The 20,901-nt window shown below is 41.8% G+C and overlaps 1 protein-coding gene across 1 annotated transcript in view; it reads left to right on the forward strand.

The window, feature by feature from the left end:
• The first annotated feature begins 15,725 nt into the window (after positions 1–15,725).
• The window catches only part of LOC134586121 (adhesion G-protein coupled receptor F3-like), a 51,562-nt gene continuing 46,386 nt past the window's right edge, over positions 15,726–20,901 (forward strand). Inside the window, exons 1-3 of the mRNA XM_063441631.1 lie at positions 15,726–15,751; positions 16,584–16,692; positions 18,249–18,291. Of these exons, the coding sequence (XP_063297701.1) occupies positions 15,726–15,751; positions 16,584–16,692; positions 18,249–18,291 (178 nt within the window). The remainder of the gene's footprint in view (positions 15,752–16,583; positions 16,693–18,248; positions 18,292–20,901) is intronic.

Consider the following 20,901-nt stretch of genomic DNA (forward strand, 5'->3'; position numbering starts at 1 on the left):
GCACTACCCCGAACAGCATGCACATCCATCAGCAACTCTATCCACATATGGGACAAATATGCACAGAAATACGAGCTTGTGTCCTCACCCTCCTCCTCACCCAGATATTCCGTAACAGAGCCTTTATTCCAGGCATAAGACCTAGGGATTTTAGAGGCCTAGAGAACGCAGGCCTCCAGAGAGCCCAAAAACTATACATAGTCAACTCGGTGGTCTCCTTCCCAGAATTACAAAGCAGAGCAAATCTCACCCCTTCGGACTTTTTCCGATATCTCAAACTCCGAAACTACGCTAGCCTAGCATCAGTAAAAACAGCTGCCAAAACCAAACCGACGTTCTTTGAACAAATATGTCTCACAGAGACCTACCAAGAGGGCATGATTACCATGCTCTACTCCCACCTCTGTTCCACCACGAATGACTGGGGCGACCTACACTACATTAACAATTGGGAATCAGACCTAGGCGAAAAACACTAGAAGGTATCGACTGGCAAGACATCTGGGAGGCCAACTCAAAAACTTCTATATGTGTCACGATGCAAGAACAATCTTACAAAACCATGTTTCGGTGGTACACCACACCAGTGCAACTATATCACATGAAAAAAACACCCACAGATCTCTGCTGGCGACACTGCCGCGCCAAGGGTACTTACATACACATGTGGTGGACTTGGCCCAGAGTGACAAAATTCGGGGGGGGGGGGGGACATCCAGGCACTAGCATCCCAGTTACTATCCCGACCGGTCGAACTAGACCCATAGGCATCCCTACTGACGAAACCCGCAGATAACTGGTCTAGGCCAGAACAACAATTATTTAATAAAATTGCCCTAGCAGCTACAACCCACCACACCCCCAATGACCACGATGCTCCACAAAATAAAAGAATTCCATATAACGGACAAACTGACGGCCCAAATACGAGGCTCCATAAAAACATTCACCAAGACATGGGAACCATGGGAGAACTATATTGATACGTAACAAACAAAACGCAAGCACCGATTATGCTCCAACAGATAACTCAACGACCAAGACACTACCCAAAAACCCCACTCACCCACCCTACCCAATCCTTCTACACCCCTACTATCCAACTCTTTCTCAACTAGGCCAAGATTTCCAGTACCTCGGTCTAATACTTTTCCTTGGTATACTAAAAGAAGCGCAACCACGCTGACCTTATGCAATCTTTTGTTACTTATTGTCGCATACGTTACTGTTTCTTTTCCAAAAAAGTTGAAATACTTTGACTGACTGTAGCAGTCATTCAAGAAAATATGACACGCTCTGTAATATGACATGTAGTATCAACCACTCAGCGCACTAGTCAACCAATATTGCCTAATGTACAGCATGTCTTAACCACACATTTTCTCCTTTCTGTATCACATGTACAAAGTTGTACAGTCAGGTCCATAAATATTGGGACATTGACTCAATTCTTTTTGGCTCTATACACCACCACAATGGATTTGAAATGAAATGAACAAGATGTGCTTTAACTGCAGACTTTCAGCTTTAATTTGAGGGTATTTACATCCAAATCAGGTGAATGGTGTAGGAATTACAACAGTTTGTATATGTGCCTCCCACTTTTTAGGGGACCAAAAGTAATGGGACAGATTAACAGTCATAAATCAAACTTTCACTTTTTAATACTTGGTTGCAAATCCTTTGCAGTCAATTACAGCCTGAAGTCTGGAACGCATAGACATCACCAGACGCTGGGTTTCATCCCTGGTGATGCTTTGCCAGGCCTTAACTGCAACTGTCTTCAGTTTCTGCTTGTTCTTGGGGCATTTTCCCTTCAGTTTTGTCTTCATCAAGTGAAATGCATGCATGCATCGGATTCAGGTCAGGTGATTGACTTGGCCATTGCATAACATTACACTTCTTTCCCTTAAAAAACTATTTGGTTGCTTTTGCAGTATGCTTCGGGTCATTGTCCATCTACACTGTGAAGCGCTGTTCAATGAGTTCTGAAGCATTTGGCTGAATATGAGCAGATAATATTGCCTGAAACACTTCAGAATTCATCCTGCTGCTTTTGTCAGCAGTCACATCATCAATAAATACAAGAGAACCAGTTCCATTGGCAGCCATACATGCCCACGCCATGACACTACCACCACCATGCTTTACTGATGAGGTGGTATGCGTTGGATCATGAGCAGTTCCTTTCCTTCTCCATACTCTTCTCTTCCCATCACTCTGATACAAGTTGATCTTGGTCTAATCTGTCCATAGGATGTTGTTCCAGAACTGTGAAGGCTTTTTTAGATGTTGTTTGGCAAACTCTAATCTGGCCTTCCTGTTTTTGAGACTCACCAATTGTTTACATCTTGGGGTGAACCCTCTGTATTCACTCTGGTGAAGTCTTCTCTTGATTGTTGACTTTGACACACATACACCTACCTCCTGGAGAGTGTTCTTGATCTGGCCAAATGTTGTGAAGGGTGTTTTCTTCACCAGGGAAATAATTCTTCGGTCATCCACCACAGTTGTTTTCCGTGGTCTTCCGGGTCTTTTGGTGTTGCTGAGCTCACCGGTGCGTTCTTTCTTTTTAAGGATGTTCCAAACAGTTGATTTGGCCACACCTAATGTTTTTGCTATCTCCCTGATGGTTTTTTTTTTTTTTCAGCCTGATGATGGCTTGCTTCACTGATAGTGACAGCTCTTTGGATCTCATATTGAGAGTTGACAGCAACAGATTCCAAATGCAAATAGCACACTTAAAATGAACTCTGGAACTTTTATCTGCTCCTTGTAAATGGGATAATGAGGGAATAACACACACCTGGCCATGGAACAGCTGAGCAGCCAATTGTCCCATTACTTATTGGTCCCTTGAAAAGTGGGAGGCACATATACAAACTGTTGTAATTCCTACACCGTTCACCTGATTTGGATGTAAATACCCTCAAATTAAAGCTGAAAGTCTGCAGTTAAAGCACATCTTGTTCATTTCATTTTAAATCCATTGTGGTGGTATATAGAGCCAAAAAGATTAGAATTGTGTTGATGTCCCAATATTTATGGACCTGACTGTATATGCGGTGAACCGGCTTTTGCACAAGCCTTATAAAGTTGAAGAATACAGTCTATGTCATTACAAAAAAAAAAGAATAAAAAAAAAAAAAAGAAAGATGTCCACACTGAAAAATGCCCACTTGAAATATTGCCCACGCAGAAAGTTGTCCACCAGGGGTTATAGTGTTGATTTCAAAAATATTACTCATTACATTTATTAATGATGTATTCATGATGAACTTCAATAAGATAATTGAGTCCATTTACCCAAACTGGACAAGATTTAAAAATTTCAACTGAAATTTACAATTAAATGGGAAACGTCCTGCTGCCTGTCTCTGCATGTTCATGCTATAGACATAATTTTTGGCTTCTGTGGTCCTCTTCATGTAGTTTGATATGAAACCTGAAGAGGGAGCTAGTGTTGTAAATGTTGTTAGTCTTTTTTTCTGAGTCTTGTATTTTGTGATGTGGAAAAGCCCAGCATTGGTGCTAATTGGCATTATCAACACCTACTCTTTAACTAGTGCCCGACATAATCCCTAATGACCCAACAGTCTCTATGCCTGTCTCACTGTACTCTTTTAGAGTGTTCGGTTATTTTTTACTGCTTCAAAAATAAAAAGTAAAAATGATATTCATGTCTTGTTTGGTATCCAAGAATTGGAGTGAAATATGTACTATGTAAATAAAGGTTATAAACTCAACTCATCAGGTATTTATAGGAGATTAACACTGATCTGCCACTGTGCTGGATGAAGAGATGCCCACTGCTGTTTGTGGAATCAGCTGGGGTAGGTTGACAGTAAAATAGACCCTCAGACAAAATGGGATTATAACCTTCCTGCACTTACTCATTCATTCCTATATTGACAGTACATTCAAAGGGAAAACACAATTACTTTGTGTCCCCATAGACAAAACCGCACACCAGAAACATGTAGTACATAATGTATAATGGTCACTCAATCGGAATACCAGAGAAATTGTATACTTATAAGGTAAACCCTAATCACAGAGAGTTACTGCAGTAAATCCACCCCTTAGTTCAAAACATGTTGGTTAGTCCATTAGTGTAAATGGATATCAGTAATCCATATTAATGATGAGGCAAAAAAATGGAAAAAAAAAACTGTATACAGTAAAAAAAAAAAAAAAAAAAAAAAAAAAAGGAAACAAGGAAAAACGGGAAAACATTAAAAATTTTTATTTTACTGGTTAGGTCTCACCACACTGTTGGGCAAATCAGTCCTGGTCAGTAGAGTAAATCCATGAGGGATGGATATTGCAAAAAAAATTGGATGTAGTCCTTGTGAATCTCTGGAGTCCGGCACCTGTCTCAGGATCGATCAGATATGGAGATGACTGGTGGGCTGGAGACAAACGAGCTGTAGTCGAGCTGCGTGCTCAGGACCACTTTGTCCCTTCAAAAGCCCTCGATACCTGCACCCTGTTGAGTGCCATCATCATAAAAATCTTTTTGTAAATTGACGCCTTATTACTCTTCTATGGATGCTTTGGTGCAAGATGTACTTTTGAGCCATGTGAGCGCTTGCACTGCAGGGTGTTCGCCTTCTTCACAATTCATACTCTGCCCTGGGCTCTGGAAATCCATAAAGCATGAAGTGGGAGAACGATAAGTAAGTATACCACATATCTTCAATACTAATTAAATCCAGCCCATGTATCATGTATACAAAGAGTTTGGAACAAAGTGGTTTAACATCCCCATATCATAAGGCAAATAAACTGTGTGTTCAATACAGCATCTTCTCTTATTGACTGTGTTTCTACACAGGGGCGGACTGAGAGCATTTGGGGCCCACGGGCACAATTAGATCCCATGCCCTTTGAAGGCCAAATATATGTGCATTAAATAAATGTTAAATATAACTCTCATATAATACGGCATTCCTTTGGATGTGTATATTGTGAAAACCTGTGTATCAATGCATGTTTGTATCTGAGTCTGTGTGAATGCACTTGTGCATGTCTGGATGACTACATGTGCTATTTTGTATATAGTGGCAGTGTGAATGCATTTGTGTATTGAGCGTTAGTGTGTGTCTGCATGTGCAGGGGTGTGGAATATTTTCTTTTAAATCTACTTGTCCAAGGGTGGAGACAGGTGACAGAGTGTGTGTGTGAGGGAGGGGGTAACAGGTGGAAGACTGTGGGAGGTGGTGACAGGTGGCAGAGTGGCACCTGGTGGCAGAGTGAGGGAGAGACACAGTGAGAGGGGGTGACTGGTGACGGAGTGAGGGAGGGGGTGGTTAGTGACAGAGGGAGGGGTGACTAGTGACAGAGGGAGGGACGACTAGTGTCAGTTAGGGGGTCACTAGTGACAGAGTGAGTGAGGGAGGGTTGACAGTGAGGGGGTGACTAGTGACAGAGTGATGGGTGACAAGTGACAGGGGGGATGATGGGGTGACTAGGGACAGAGTGAGGGAGGGATGGGTGACTAGTGAGGGAGTGGTGACTAGTGACAGTGAGGGATGGGGTGACTAGTGGCAGAGAGAGGGAGGGGGTGACTAGTGACAGTGAGGGAGGGATGTTGTGACTAGTGATAGAGTGAGAGAGCGGGTGACAGTGAGGGGGTGACTAGTGACAGAGTAAGAGAGGGGTGGCACAGTGACAGAATAAGGGAAGGGGTGACACAGTGACAGTAAGGGATGGGGTGACTGGTGACAGTGAGGGAGGGATCTTGTGACTAGTGAGAGTAAGGGAGGGGGTGACAGTGAGGGAGGGGTGACAAGTGACAGAGGGAGGGATGGGGTGACTAGGGACAGAGTGAGGGAGGGATGGGTGACTAGTGAGGGAGGGGTGACTAGTGACAGTGAGGGATGGGGTGACTAGTGGCAGAGGGAGGGGGTGACTAGTGACAGTGAGGGAGGGAGGGGGTGACTAGTGATAGAGTGAGAGAGCGGGTCACAGTGAGGGGGGTGACTAGTGATAGAGTAAGAGAGGGGTGACACAGTGACAGAATAAGGGAAGGGGTGACACAGTGACAGTAAGGGAGGGGGTGACTGGTGACATAGTGAGGGGTGACAAGTGACAGAGGGAGGGATGTTGTGATTAGTGAGAGTAAGGGAGGGGGTGACTAGTGACAGAGTGAGGGGTGACAAGTGACAGAGGGAGGGATGGGGTGACTAAGGCCAGAGTGAGGGAGGGCATGACTAGGGACAGTGAGGGAGGGAGTGACAAGTGACAGTGAGGGATGGGGTGACTAGTGGCAGAGTAAGGGAGTGAGGGGGCGACTAGTGACAGAGTGAGGGAGGGGTGACTAGTGACAGTGAGGGAGGGGTGACTAGTGACAGTGAGGGATGGGGTGACTAGTGGCAGAGTGAGGGAGGAGTGACTAGTGGCAGTGAGGGATGGGGTGACTAGTGGCAGAGTGAGGGAGGTAGGGAGGAGACTAGTGATGGAGGGAGGGGTGACTAGTGACAGAGTTAGGGGGTGACTAGTGACCATGAGAGAGGGGGTGACTAGTGACAGAGAGAGAGGGGGTGACTGGAGGGAGAGGGTGAATGGTGACAGAGTGAGGGGTGACAAGTGACAGAGGGAGGGATGGGGTGACTCGTGACAGAGTGAGGGAGGGAGGGGATTACTATTTACAGAGTGAGGGAGGCATGGGGTGACAAGTGACAGAGGGAGGGGGTGACTGGTGAGAGTGAGGGAGCGGGTGACTGGTGACAGTGAGTGAGGGAGGGATGACAATGAGGGGGTGACTAGTGACAGAATAAGGGAGGGGATGACACAGTGACAGAGTGAGGGAAGGGGTGACACAGTGAGGGAGGGGGTGACTGGTGACATAGTGAGGGGTGACAAGTGACAGAAGGAGGGAAGTTGTGACTAGAGGGAGGGATGGGGTGACTAGTGACAGTGAGGGATGGGGTGACTAGTGACAGTGAGGGATGGGGTGACTAGTGGCAGAGTGAGGGAGGGAGTGACTAGTGACAGTGAGGGAGGGAGGGGATGACTAGTGATAGAGGGAGGGAGGGGTGACTAGTGACAGAGTGAGGGAGGGGTGACTAGTGAGGGATGGGTGACTAGTGAGGGAGGGGTGACTAGTGGCAGAGGGAGGGAGAGGGTGACTAGTGGCAGAGGGAGGGAGGGGGTGACTAGTGACAGAGTGAGGGAGGGGTGACTAGTGAGGGATGGGGTGACTAGTGACAGTGAGGGATGGGTGACTAGTGGCAGAGGGAGGGGGTGACTAGTGATAGAGTGAGAGAGCTGGTGACTAGTGACAGAGTAAGGGGGGGTGACTAGTGACAGAGTGAGGGGGTGACTACTGATAGAGTGAGAGAGCGGGTGACTAGTGACAGAGTAAGGGAGGGGGTAACTAGTGACAGAGTGAGGGAGGGGGTGACTGGTGACTGAGGGAGGGAGGGGGTGACTAGGGACAGTGAGGGAGGGATGGGGTGACTAGGGACAGTGAGGGAGGTATGGGGTGACTAGGGACAGTGAGGGAGTGGGTGACTGGTGACTGAGTGAGGGGTGACAAGTGACAGAGGGAGGGAGGGGGTGACTAGTGACAGTGAGGAAGGGAGGGGGTGACTAGGGATAGTGAGGGAGGGATGGGGTGACTAGTGACAGAGTGAGTGAGGGAGGGTGTGACAGAGTGACTATATCCTGCCTGTCTCTCTGATCCCTCTGGTCTCTGGTCTCCCCGGCTGCTGCTGCTCCTTCCCCTCACTGATCGAGCTCTGTGTGAGAGGAGTAAACAGGAAGTGAGATCACTTCCTAGCCCCGCCTCTCCCCAGCACACAGAGCGCCGCACGGGACAGGGAGAAGGAGACCTGGCAGAGAGCTGGGAAAGGGGAAGGGGGGTGATTTAAAGAGCGGTAGGTTGCTGGGGCCCTGCGCTCCATCAGGGGCCCCAGCAAAAATTTTTTTTTCAATTTGCCGTTCCAGTTGGAGATATCTCTGATCTCCCCAGCTGGAGCATGGCTGTGCGGCTGGGCCCCTGGCTGTCTCAGGCCCTTGGTCCATGACCGATATGCCCGAGTGGTCAGTCTGCCCCTGTTTCTACATGTTTCAACAAGCTCTTGGTTTTCCTGAGCTCTTCCCTTTCTGGAAATTACACTATTGAATAAAACATTGAAAATTCCCTTAAATTACCCATTTTTGATGTGATGATCTATTTTGTTTTACATTTATATTAAAGAGTTGGCAAATAACATTACAGTCTGGTTCTAGCAAGGCACAGCTAGGCACACACTGTATATGAGCAGGACAAACAAACAGGGAGGTGCATTAAATCTTATTTTTCACACTTCAGCACCTGATTTACAAACTGCTGAAACAGAGCCTCCCAAGCAAATCCTGCAAGTTCTCTGTTTTTTATAAAGACACACATTGTATAAATTATGCTTCACGTCTCATTATTCAGCACTATATACAATTGACTATTAATGATATTGTTATGTGAGCTAATTAACTCTTTGTTGTGCAAGTCAAACCATCTCACAGCTATAGACAGTCAGAGCTCACCCTACATGAGTTTTGTCGGGGTTAATTAATAGTTAACTTCCTCCACGATATTTGTTCGAGTCACACATTTTTACTATGTTTGCACATACACTTTCTTTTAATTGAGCAGTTTGTAAGCCGTAGCCACGGATTTCCATATCTCATTTATCACACCGAAAAAAAGTCAAATATGTAACAATGCTAAAAAACCTATCTACCAAAAATAATATTCCTTAAATCCAATGGCCGCGCGCACATTAGACCTCCCAACAGGAAAGCATTATTCACTGCTTTCCTATGGGGATTCCGGCAATGCTGGAGGTCCTCATGCATAGCGTGAGGACATCCGGCAACATTTAGATGACCAAAAGTCATCTATGAGCCCTAAAGTCCCTCTAGTGGCTGTCTGGTAAATTTCTTGCCAAGTTTTACTTGTTTGCCTACATGTTAAATCTTGTCCAGTTTGGGTAAATGGACTTAATTATCTAATTGAAATTTTCGGTTCACAAACGCGAACTTCCGCAAATGTTCGCGAACGGGCGAACCGGGCGAACCGCCATAGACTTCAATTGGCGGGCGAATTTTAAAACCCACAGGGACTCTTTCTGGCCACAATAGTAATGGAAAAGTTGTTTCAAGGGGACTAACACCTGGACTGTGGCATGCCGGAGGGGGATCCATGGCAAAACTCCCATGGAAAATTACACAGTTGATGCAGAGTCTGGTTTTAATCCATAAAGGGCATAAATCACCTAACATTCCTAAATCACAATGAATATGGATTGACACCTGACATATGACATATTGACACCTTGACATATGGATTGACACCTGTCCTCAGAGACCCTGATACACACTGACACAGAGCAGAATAGGGACTGTTCCCCCTACATAGGGTCACTTGGCAGATATGGATTGACACCTGTCCTCAGAGACCCTGATACACACTGACACAGAGCATAATAGGGACTGTTCCTTCTACATAGAGTCACTTGGCAGGTGTGGATTGACACCTGTCCTCAGAGACCCTGATACACACTGACACAGATAAGAATAGGGACTGTTCCCCCTACATAGGGTCACTTGGCAGATATGGATTGACACCTGTCCTCGGAGACCATGATACACACTGACACAGGGCAGAATAGGGACTGTTCCTTCTACATAGAGTCACTTGGCAGGTATGGATTGACACCTGTCCTCAGGGACCCTGATACACACTGACACAGATCAGAATAGGGACTGTTCCCCCTACATAGGGTCACTTGGCAGATATGGATTGACACCGTCCACAAGGACAAGCTGCAGGCTTCCTGGCAGGGCCCATACAAGGTGGTAGAGCAGGTTTGTGATACCACCTTTGTGATCGGTCCTGTCACAGGCACGGGAGGCAAGCGCACGCTCCATGTGAACATGCTCAAGCCATACCACGAGCACACGGCAGAGGTAACCGCGATCTGTGCACCTGCCACTGAAGATTATGATAATTTGCCACTCCCAGATCTCCTAGACCAATAGAGCCAGAGCGGAGACCTGTGAGAAGTACAGTTAGGAGAACGGTTAGACCCCCAGGAGCGAACCCAGGTCCAAAGACTAATCCAGGACAAGGGGGCCACATTTTCCAACCTACCTGGGTACACTCCATTAACCACTCACAAAGTTGAAATAGGGCATTTAAAGCATTTAAATTGGACAAATCAGAGGCATCCTATATAAGATATAAGGAAGCCAATAATGCATGCAAAAAGGCAATTAAAGGATCACTATAGGCACCCAGACCACTTCAGCTTAATGAAGTGGTCTGGGTGCCTGGTCCCTCTAGGATTAACCTTTTTTTCTACAAACATAGCAGTTTCAGAGAAACTGCTATGTTTATATTAGGGTTAATCCAGCCTCTAGTGGCTGTCTCATTGACAACCGCTAGAGGCGCTTCCGCGCTTCTCACTGTGAAAATCACAGTGAGAAGACGCCAGCGTCCATAGGAAAGCATTGTAAATGCTTTCCTTTGAGACTGGCTGAATGCGCGCGCGGCTCTTGCCACGCATGCGCATTCAGCCAAAGATAAGGAGAGGAGGCGGAGAGGAGGAGGAGAGCAGGAGGAGAGCTCCCCGCCCGGCGCTGGAAAAAGAGGTAAGTTTAACCCCTTCCTCTCCATCCAGCCCGGCGGGAGTGGGACCCTGAGGGTGGGGGCACCCACAGGGCACTATAGTGCCAGGAAAACGAGTATGTTTTCCTGGCATGATAGTGGTCCTTTAAAGTGGCTAAACTAGAAAATGAGAGATTGATAGCCAAAAGAAGGAAAACCAAAACCACTTTTTTTTTAAAGTACATCAATTACATTTGAAGAGCTATTAAGGAATAATGTTCAGGAATTCATTGGGAAGAACTTTGTTATTAGCAACAATCAGCATGGTTTTATGAAAAATAGGTCATGTCAAACTAACCTAATTTAATTCTACGAAGAAGTAAGTAGAAGTATAGATCAGGGTGTTGCAGTGGATGTGATCTACTTGGATTTTGCCAAGGTATTTGATACAGTTCCTCACGATAGGTTAGTCTTAAAACTTGGTGTAGATGAATATTCTTGTTCTTGGGTAGAACATTGGCTTAAGGATAGAGTACAATGAGTTGTAATTAATGGTAAATTTTCAAGCTGGACAAAAGTGGTATGTGGTGTCCCTCAGGGTTCTGTTTTGGGACCGCTTCTATTTAACATATTTATAAATAATCTTGAAATAGGCATTGAAAGCCATGTATCAGTGTTTGCAGATGACACAAAACTTTGTTATTAATAAAATGTGAGCAGGATATTGCTTTGCTGCAGAGGGATTTAGATAGACTGGGGGACTGGGCACTAAAATGGCAGATGAAATTTAATGTAGAGAAATGCAAAGTTATGCACTTCGGGGTTAGGAATGCACAAGCAACTTACACCCTAAATGGTGAACTAGGGATAACCACACACGAGAAGGATTTGGGAATTGTTATAGACAACAAAATAGGCAGCAATATGCAATGTCAATCTGCAGTTGCTAAGGCCAGTAAGGTTTTGTCATGTATAAATAGGGGCATACATTCTCAGGATGAAAATATAATTTTGCCTCTTTATAAATCGCTGGTAAGACCACACCTTGAATATGCTGTGCAGTTTTGGGCACCTGTTCTAAAGAAAGATATCATGGCACTAGAAAAAGTCCAGAGACGAGCTACAAAATTGATAAAAGGAATGGAACATTTTAGTTATGAAGAAAGGTTAAAAAATGGAAATCTCTTTAGTTTGAAAAAAGCGGCACCTCAGAGGATATGATAACATTATACAAATATATTTGGGGCCAGTACAAACCATTATCTGGAAATCTATTTATAAACAGGGCTATACATAGGACACGATGTCACACATTTAGGCTGGAAGAAAGGAGATTTCATCTAAGGCAAAGAAATGGTTTTTTTTACAGTAAGAGCAATAAGGATATGGAATTCTCTGCCTGAAGAGGTGGTTTTATCAGAGTCCATACAGATGTTTAAACTGCAATTGGATAAATACTTGCAAAAACATAACATACAGGGATATAATTTCTAATTAGTGGGGTAATAGCTGCTTGATCCAAGGAGACATCTGACTGCTATTTTGGTGTCAATGAGGAATTGTTTCCTAGTTTGTTGCAAAATTGGAAGCGCTTCAGACTAGGTTTTTTACCTTCTTTTGGTTCAACAGCAAAAACAAACGTGAGGAAGGCTGAACTTGATGGACACAAGTCTCTTTTCAGCTATGTAACTATGTAAGTGGGTCAAGTAGTGTGGATTTCATAAAATGATATATTATTTTAAGGATTCTCCCTCCTCCCACTATTTACATCACTTATAGATTCCTCCTGTGGATGTGGGACTAGGTTCTTATAACTATTTGTAAGAGAGTGTGTGTGTACAAGTACTGTATTTTACATGTATCTTTAAACAAGTGGTACATTAAATATATTTGATTTTGACTCTTTTTTTTTTTCATTTTGATATTGTGATTTATTTATTTTTCCACAGTATGTACTATATAGTAAACCATAAACATATCCCAGTTGAAAGCACTTTCAGTTTTTATAAAAGACAACTTTTTTGACTTAATGTAACCGATATACACCTGCCTGGGTCTTAAAAAGTTACTTAATGCAAGTATGTATTTATTCATTTGTAGTTTAGTTGTGCATTGTGTATCATTATTTTCATTTACCATACACTGTAAAACTCAGGATACAAACTGAATTGACACTGAAAACATATCAAGTATTTTCTTGTGTCTGCAATAAGCCTTCTTCAATACAAGACAGAGTTTAATTTCCAATTTAAGTTGACTAACCAGTCAAAGACGCATCAAAAATAGACAGATCATGTAACTGACAGTGGATTTAGCCTATTTACATCCTATACATCACTAAGCAAAACACAAACAGACAGCTAGATATACAATGTATGCAAATTTTGCATACGCTTGGTTAGGAGTTTAAGTGTTTTTAACTCTCCTGCTCTCCCCTCCCAAAAAGTCCCTCTTATAAACTATATGTTTTAGTCTTCGATTAGGCTGGTCATCACTTTCCTTTCTCTTTAATTATCAGGGCTTTTCACTAAAGGGAGATATCATGGTAAATTCAAAGCTTTCATTCTGACTATTCTGGTCCTAAATGTAATATTCACACTGAATTTTCACTTTAGTAAATACAATGTGGGCAAGATATTACTTTGCTGCAGAGGGATTTAGATAGATTGCGGGACTGCACACTAAAATGGCAGATTACATTTTATGTAGAGAAATGCAAAGTTATGCACTTTGGGTGAAAGAATGTACAAGCAACTCACAACCTAAATGGTAGCGAATTAGGGATAACAACACACGAAAAGGACTTGGGAATTGTTATAGACAACAAACTATGCAACAATGTGCAATGTCAATCGGCAATGACTAAGGACAATAAGGTAGGGGCATAAATTCTCAGGATGAGAAAATCATTTTAGCGCTTTATAAATTGCTGGTAAGACCACATCTTGAATATGATGTGCAATTTAGGGCACCTGTTCTAAAGAAGGATATCATGGCCCTAGAAAGAGTGCAGATGCGGGGTACAAAATTAATAAAAGGAATGCAACATTTTAGCTATGAAGAAAGGTTAATAAATTTAAACCTCTTTAGTTTAGAAAAACGTAGCCTCAGAGGGGATATGATAACATTATACAAATATATCAATATATCCGTGGGTCAATACAAACTATTGTGTGAAAATCTATTCACAAACAGGACTTTACATAGGACATGAGGTCATGCATTTAAACTGGAAGAAAGAAGATTTCGTCTAAGGCAAAGAAAAGTTTTTATTTACTGTAAGAACAATAAGGATGTGGAATTCTCCGCCTGAAGAAATGGTTTTATCAGAGTCTGTACAGATGTTTTTAAAGAGCAACTAGATACATACTTGCAAAAACATAATATTCATTGATATGATTTTTCAACTGTAGAGTAATAGCCTGATCCAAGGATGAATCTCACTGCCGCAAGAAGGATTTTTTCCCCCCCAGTTTGTTGCAAAATTGTAAGTGCTTCAAACTGTTTGGGTTTTTTTTTTTTGGTTTTTTTTACTTTCTTTTGGATCAACAGCAAAAAACATATGTGAGGAAGGCTGAACTTGATGGACACTAGTCTCTTTTCAGCCCATGTAACTATGTAACTGTATGTTTAATATCATTATAAACAGCCATGGATCTGCACAATGTAGCAAGATCACAGAAATGTTGATTTATTGGGAACTTTACATAAAGTATAATATAAAAGGTGAATCAGTATATATTGGCCCACAAGGGCTGAGAGAAAGTGAAGCCATAAAGAGCTCCCTTTAGGATGCACGTTGATGATACACACAGTGAATTAGAATTCAGTATTACTGATTGTTAAGACCTGCAGTGGTTATGGTACTGCAATCTTCTATTCCTTCTCCAATAGCTGAGCAGAAGTGATTATAACTGCAGTAGGAAGTAGAGGAATAGTGTAGATGAATGCAGCTTCCAAGATGATTCTCCCCAGCAAATAGAATAGAGCCTAGACTTCATGAAGGGTATAACAGGACTCAAGTTTATTGATGACACACTGGCTTTTATGAGAAATCCTCCTGCAAGAGGACCTCCCACAGTAAACAAAGACAATAACCAATCAACATACAGATTTACAGTAACGCCCGCTCTCTCTGCCTGGGAGATATTGAGATAAGTTAAGGAATAACCCAATTATCTCAAGGCAGAGGGCACACCATTTTCCCAAAAGTTAGAACACCCCTTTCCACACGAGGTATCCCCACAAATTATCACACATATCCCCTGATAGCCCCGATCTGGGGGACCAACATATCCAAATTTCACCCAGATCGGTTCAGGGGTTCTTAAAAAGTATAGAAGTCACAAGTTACCGACCACACACGAGGCTCCTGCCCAAAACAGTTCCACGAATTCAGCGTGTGTGGTCGGTCAATTCAGAAAAAGGCATAAAACGACTAAAAGTCCCGAATGGATCCTCCTGGCTCATAGGAGCGATTGCTCCCCTTGTCCGTATGAACAAAACTACCAAATGGCGCTCTCCTGGCTGTTCGGCAACTAAAGGAAGCAGGCGTTCGGTAGTTTCAGCGGTGGTTCGGGAGGTCGAGTGTCCGATTTTAGTTCCAGACACTTGACGACCAAGTCCCGCTGCCTCCTTTCGTGCAAACAAGATGGCATTCGGCTATACGAACAGAGGCCGCCCAGAGAGCGCTTTATAGATGGTTCTTTTGAAGTTAATGAGCCAGGAGGGTGGTCGGTGTTCGGTAGTTTTAAAACTACCGAACAAATAGATTCAACATGCACAAAATACTGCAGAAAAAGCCTGAACATAGGAGAAAATACCGAACTAAGTCTATTTTCTTCACACTGATGTTTTATGATAAAAGTGTTTATTCACTAAAACATGAATTGGCGATAATTCACTGGGAAATTGTGAATGTCAGACTCAAATAGGCAACATTCTAAAATTCACCTATTTGTCTTCAAATCTGTAATTCGCTGGTTAATTCTTTACAACTTTCAGTTTAAGGAATAATTCTCCAACCCCTAATGTATCCCTAGAAAGGAAGCCAATTCCATCAAGTAACGATAGCAGTAAATATAGAATACTCTGGCTATATAGAAGAGAAGAGAATTTACTGGACACAATGAATTATCTTCCTGCTTCTGTAAGGTTTGTTATTCAAATCTAAATGGAAATTCTTTGTATACAATCCCTTGGCAAACAGTATTTAATATAGATGTAAACATACAGTTGTTTAACAAATCATTAGGATCAGTTTGCATGTCATAGTCCAGTAATTATGGTTTGAGTGCGCAGAGAACTCTCCCTGCACGCAACCTTCTATATGGAGTTCCATTTACCATCTTCGTTTGGAGGGAAGAGCTTCTAAAACAAGGTAAGACATTACTGAAAAATCTGCAGCCCACCAGCTGTTTCTTAGCTACATCCCCCAATAAAAGACATAGTGGTCTCTAAACACTCCAAGGTGAGGGGACTTGACTAAGTTTGGTCTAAATTTTCCAAAACCACTGATTAGATTTAGAAATGCAGCTCTTAAATAAAAACACTCTACTCCCACAGCTGTCTCTTTCTGAGTGCTGAAATTTAAGGGACTCTCAAAGAACTTACCCAACCGATGATCGCTCTGCTTTGATGTCACGGTGCCAAGTAATGCAGAGAGAAATTTAGCCTCGATTTAATATTTTTGGATAAGCTTTTTCAGGTGATCACAATCTGTTCACAATTTCCAAGAAAACAAATAGAAAAATTGCCGCAGACTTACACGATGACTTCTGTAGATAAAGCATTTGTATACAATGTATCTGTACGTGCACATTGTTCGACTGTTTTTCCTTTTTTGAAAAAAGTTCAATTAACAGAGCACTAGAGCACTAGATAAGAACTTCTTGGTAAACCCACTGTGCTGTAAGATATGATTGAAAATTTAAACAAATCTCAATATATGCTATATTGACTAACTGCACGTTGCATTGTACTTTAGGATGAAAATCTCCTTTCTAAACATATTGCTCTGTTTATCTTCGATTCGCTTGGGTCACTGTGTTTGGAGCATTGATGATGGCAACATTATATCCGATTCTCACTATGAGGTAAAACGCTTCTATAGATGGATATTTCATTAATATAGAACTTTGTGCTATATGTTGGTATGGGGAAAAAAGACCAATACATATTCACACATTACTTTAAAGTCCCAGTAATTACACAAATATTTTGATAACTAAAAACTAAGACAATAATTATGGTCTTTATATTTGAAGATATTTCTATTCAAATGCTGATTAGTCTTGAAGTTTTAAAATTAGTTTTATGCACAATAACCTCTAGCATTTCAACTGCTTTGGCTAGAAACTTGGCACAAAATTGATTTGTATAAAATGCCATCTACTTGAAGGTACACTCTAAGGTGCATCAGTGCATCACAGGTAACGTCAGGTTTACTTATAACACAGCATACATACATAGCAGCAGATTTGGCTGCAAACTCCAAATCTGTATCCATTCGGTTTGTAGAGCTCATTTGACATACTCTTTATGAACTAGCAGATAAATTGAAGTTAAAACAAATTAGGGCTCAGAAATGAGTGATCTATTGTCAAACTATCAAAATAAATAAATTGGCCCTAATTATTATTATTATTATTATTATTTTATTATTTATGTAGAGCCAACAAATTCTGTAGCGCTGAACTTGTGATGTGCTAGCAGACCTTACAGGCAAAAAAAACAGGCAGGGGTCTCGAGCATACCTTAATAATGTGGATGACTAATTTACTAAACAGTGAATTTTGGAAATTATAAACTGAATTGCAGAATTTTGGCCTGAATATTTTCCCCACAACTCACTGTTTAGTGAATCAACCCTGAAATATATATTTTTCTCAATACTTGTCAGTACAACATAAGTACCTATCAAGTAAAAAAATGCGTTAGTGTCTGCATATATATATATAAACTGATGCTCTCTACAGAGAAAAGCAAATGTGCCAAAACAGAAAACTATTCTCATTGTACTGTTAGAATTTTGTAGCGGAAGGTGTGTGCAAATAACAGTTTTTAACATTTTCTTTACCACTCCACCATGGACTCACAATTAGCCATCGTCTTTTTGGGGTGATTTCTTTAGTTGAGTTGACAATAAGTGTCAATGCAAGAATAAGTTCCAGTGTGAAAGTAATTTGTCTGAAAAATAATGATTCTTAAAAGATCAGGAATTCCCTTATATAAAAGGGTTTTTCTATTAGACAGTACACAGGTACGCAAGTAAATTGAAATGATTATGAAACTTGCTATTTATACATTTAGAAGTCCCGCATTCATAAAGAAAGACTACGTGAAATCAAAGCTGTATTCTGATTGGTTGTTTACTGTTTTCAGCCAATCAGAATAGAGCTGGGTTTCACTTCTAGGTCAGTGACTAACAACTGCGCAGATAATAATAAAATAATGTCAGATTGCTGTAAAAAGTTCAAAAAAGTTTTCGTATATGTCTAAAAGTCACAAAAAGGACTCTTCGATATAAACTGTATGTAGTCTAATAACAGTCTAATGCCAATTAATTCAACCAATGACCACTTTCTTGAAAAATTGAATGACACTACGTCCATCTTTTTAACGTTAATCTAAAATGCATCATTTTACCTAGGGACCAGATACAGAGAAGCAAAGGGAGAAAAGGCAATTGTTATGTAAGTAGTAAATTTCCATCTAAGCCAGCAATGGCTATCCCTTGACACTGCAGACACCCATGAATTAATGTACTTTACCTTCGCTTTGTGTCAAACTATTTAGCAGTTGGATAAAAAAAAAAACAATACTCCCACGGCATCCTTCATAACTATAAGAACTGTCATTAATAATTGTTATTATCATTATATGGATTTTCATTTCTCACATTAAAAGATCTTCGTAGGTCCGTACCTTTAGCTTGATACATGTGTTCGATAGACACCACCATAGCGATGCTATTTGTTTTAGTATTTAGTGGGCAGTTGACACAGACAGTTGACACAGTAAACTTTGCTTACAGGAGTGAGAAAATGTGAACTATTTTTTTTGTTAGTTTTTTTTTTTGCCCCCTACACCCTTCAAGCACAACACAGCCTCTCCATAAACACAATGGGCACATCAGGACTGCACAGACATATAGATACAGGAAGTATTTTAGAAGGGGAGAGGGGAAGCAGACAAGGCTGGGCTGCAGAATGCTATAATATGTATTTATTTGCCAAAACAAGTTATACAATAGAACAAAAAAATAAAAGAGGAATCTGTCCCTATAATCGAAAGTTACTAAAAATCTCGAAGATACTTTATTGATACCAAAAAATGTTACTATAGATACACTGCCCCTTTAAGTAACTGTATGACTAATACAGAAAAAATAACGGTATTTGATGCAAGGGGCGTACAAAAAGGGGATAAGGGGAGTAAGGAAAGACACAAGAAAAAGTGGTTCACATAAGTGGGTCACATAAGTCCAAACAAATGATCTGGAGCAAAGCTGAGAGTAGCGATTTCCAAAATCATGATGTAATAAAAAACAAAACAACAAACAAATCTAATTGGAAAAACACAGGCGCAAAAGTCGGAAGCCACAATCGGCGTTGAAACTATATGATAGAATCAAGTACTGCTGCCTGAGAGAGGATCTATTAGAGGTGTAGACGGCTGGCTCAATGTCATCTAAAATATATAAAGCTAAACAATGTCAAAAAAATAACATCATCGGAGCCTATACGAGCCTGACAAGCCTCTAAATCAGGCAAAACGTGCGTCGGGCTCGACACTCTCCTGACATTTTTCTGACACCTACAGTCAGGTCCATAAATATTGGGACATCAACACAATTCTAATCATTTTGGCTCTATACACCACCACAATGGATTTGAAATGAAATGTGCTTTAACTGCAGACTTTCAGCTTTAATGTGAGGGTATTTACATCCAAATCAGGTGAACGGTGTAGGAATTACAACAGTTTGTATATGTGCCTCCCACTTTTCAAGGGACCAAAATTAATGGGACAATTGGATTCTCAGCTGTTACATGGCCAGGTGTGTGTTATTCCCTCATTATCCCATTTACAAGGAGCAGATAAAAGGTCCAGAGTTCATTTCAAGTGTGCTATTTGCATTTGGAATCTGTTGCTGTCAACTCTCAATATGAGATCCAAAGAGCTGTCACTATCAGTGAAGCAAGTCATCATTAGGCTGAAGAAACAAAACAAACCCATCAGAGAGATAGCAAAAACATTAGGTGTGGCCAAATCAACTGTTTGGAACATCCTTAAAAAGAAAGAAAGCACTGGTGAGCTTAGCAGCACCAAAAGACCCGGAAGACCAAGGAAAACAACTGTGGTGGATGACCGAAGAATTCTTTCCCTGGTGAAAAAAACACCCTTCACAACAGTAGGCCAGATCAAGAACACCCTCCAGGAGATAGGTGTATGTGTGTCAAAGTCCACAATCAAGAGAAGACTTCACCAGAGTGAATACAGAGGATTCACCACAAGATGTAAACCATTGGTGAGCCTCAAAAACAGGAAGGCCAGATTAGAGTTTGCCAAACAACATCTAATAAAAACCTTCACCGTTCTTCAACAATATCTTATGGACAGATGAGACCAAGATCAACTTGTACCAGAGTGATGGGAAGAGAAGTGTATGGAGAAGGAAAGGAACTGCTCATGATCCAAAGCATACCACCTCATCAGTGAAGCATGGTGGTGGTAGTGTCATGGCGTGGGCATGTATGGCTGCCAATAGAACTGGTTCTCTTGTATTTATTGATGATGTGAATGCTGACAAAAGCAGCAGGATGAATTCTGAAGTGTTTCGGGGAATATTATCTGCTCATATTCAGCCAAATGCTTCAGAACTCATTGGACGGCGCTTCACAGTGCAGATGGACAATGACCCGAAGCATACTGCAAAAGCAACCAAAGTTTTTTAAGGGAAAGAAGTGGAATGTTATGCAATGGCCAAGTCAATCACCTGACCTGAATCCGATTGAGCATGCATTTCACTTGATGAAAACAAAACTGAAGGGAAAATGCCCCAAGAGCAAGCAGGAACTGATGCAGTAGACAGTTGCAGTAGAGGCCTGGCAGAGCATCACCAGGGATGAAACCAAGCGTCTGGTGATGTCTATGCATTCCAGACTTCAGGCTGTAATTGACTGCAAAGGATTTGCAACCATGTATTAAAAAAGTAAAAGTTTGATTTATGACTGTTAATCTGTCCCATTACTTTTGGTCCCTTAAAAGGTGGGAGGCACATATACAAACTGTTGTAATTC

Source organism: Pelobates fuscus, chromosome 2 (genome assembly GCF_036172605.1).
Source record: "Pelobates fuscus isolate aPelFus1 chromosome 2, aPelFus1.pri, whole genome shotgun sequence".
Lineage (NCBI taxonomy): Eukaryota > Metazoa > Chordata > Amphibia > Anura > Pelobatidae > Pelobates > Pelobates fuscus.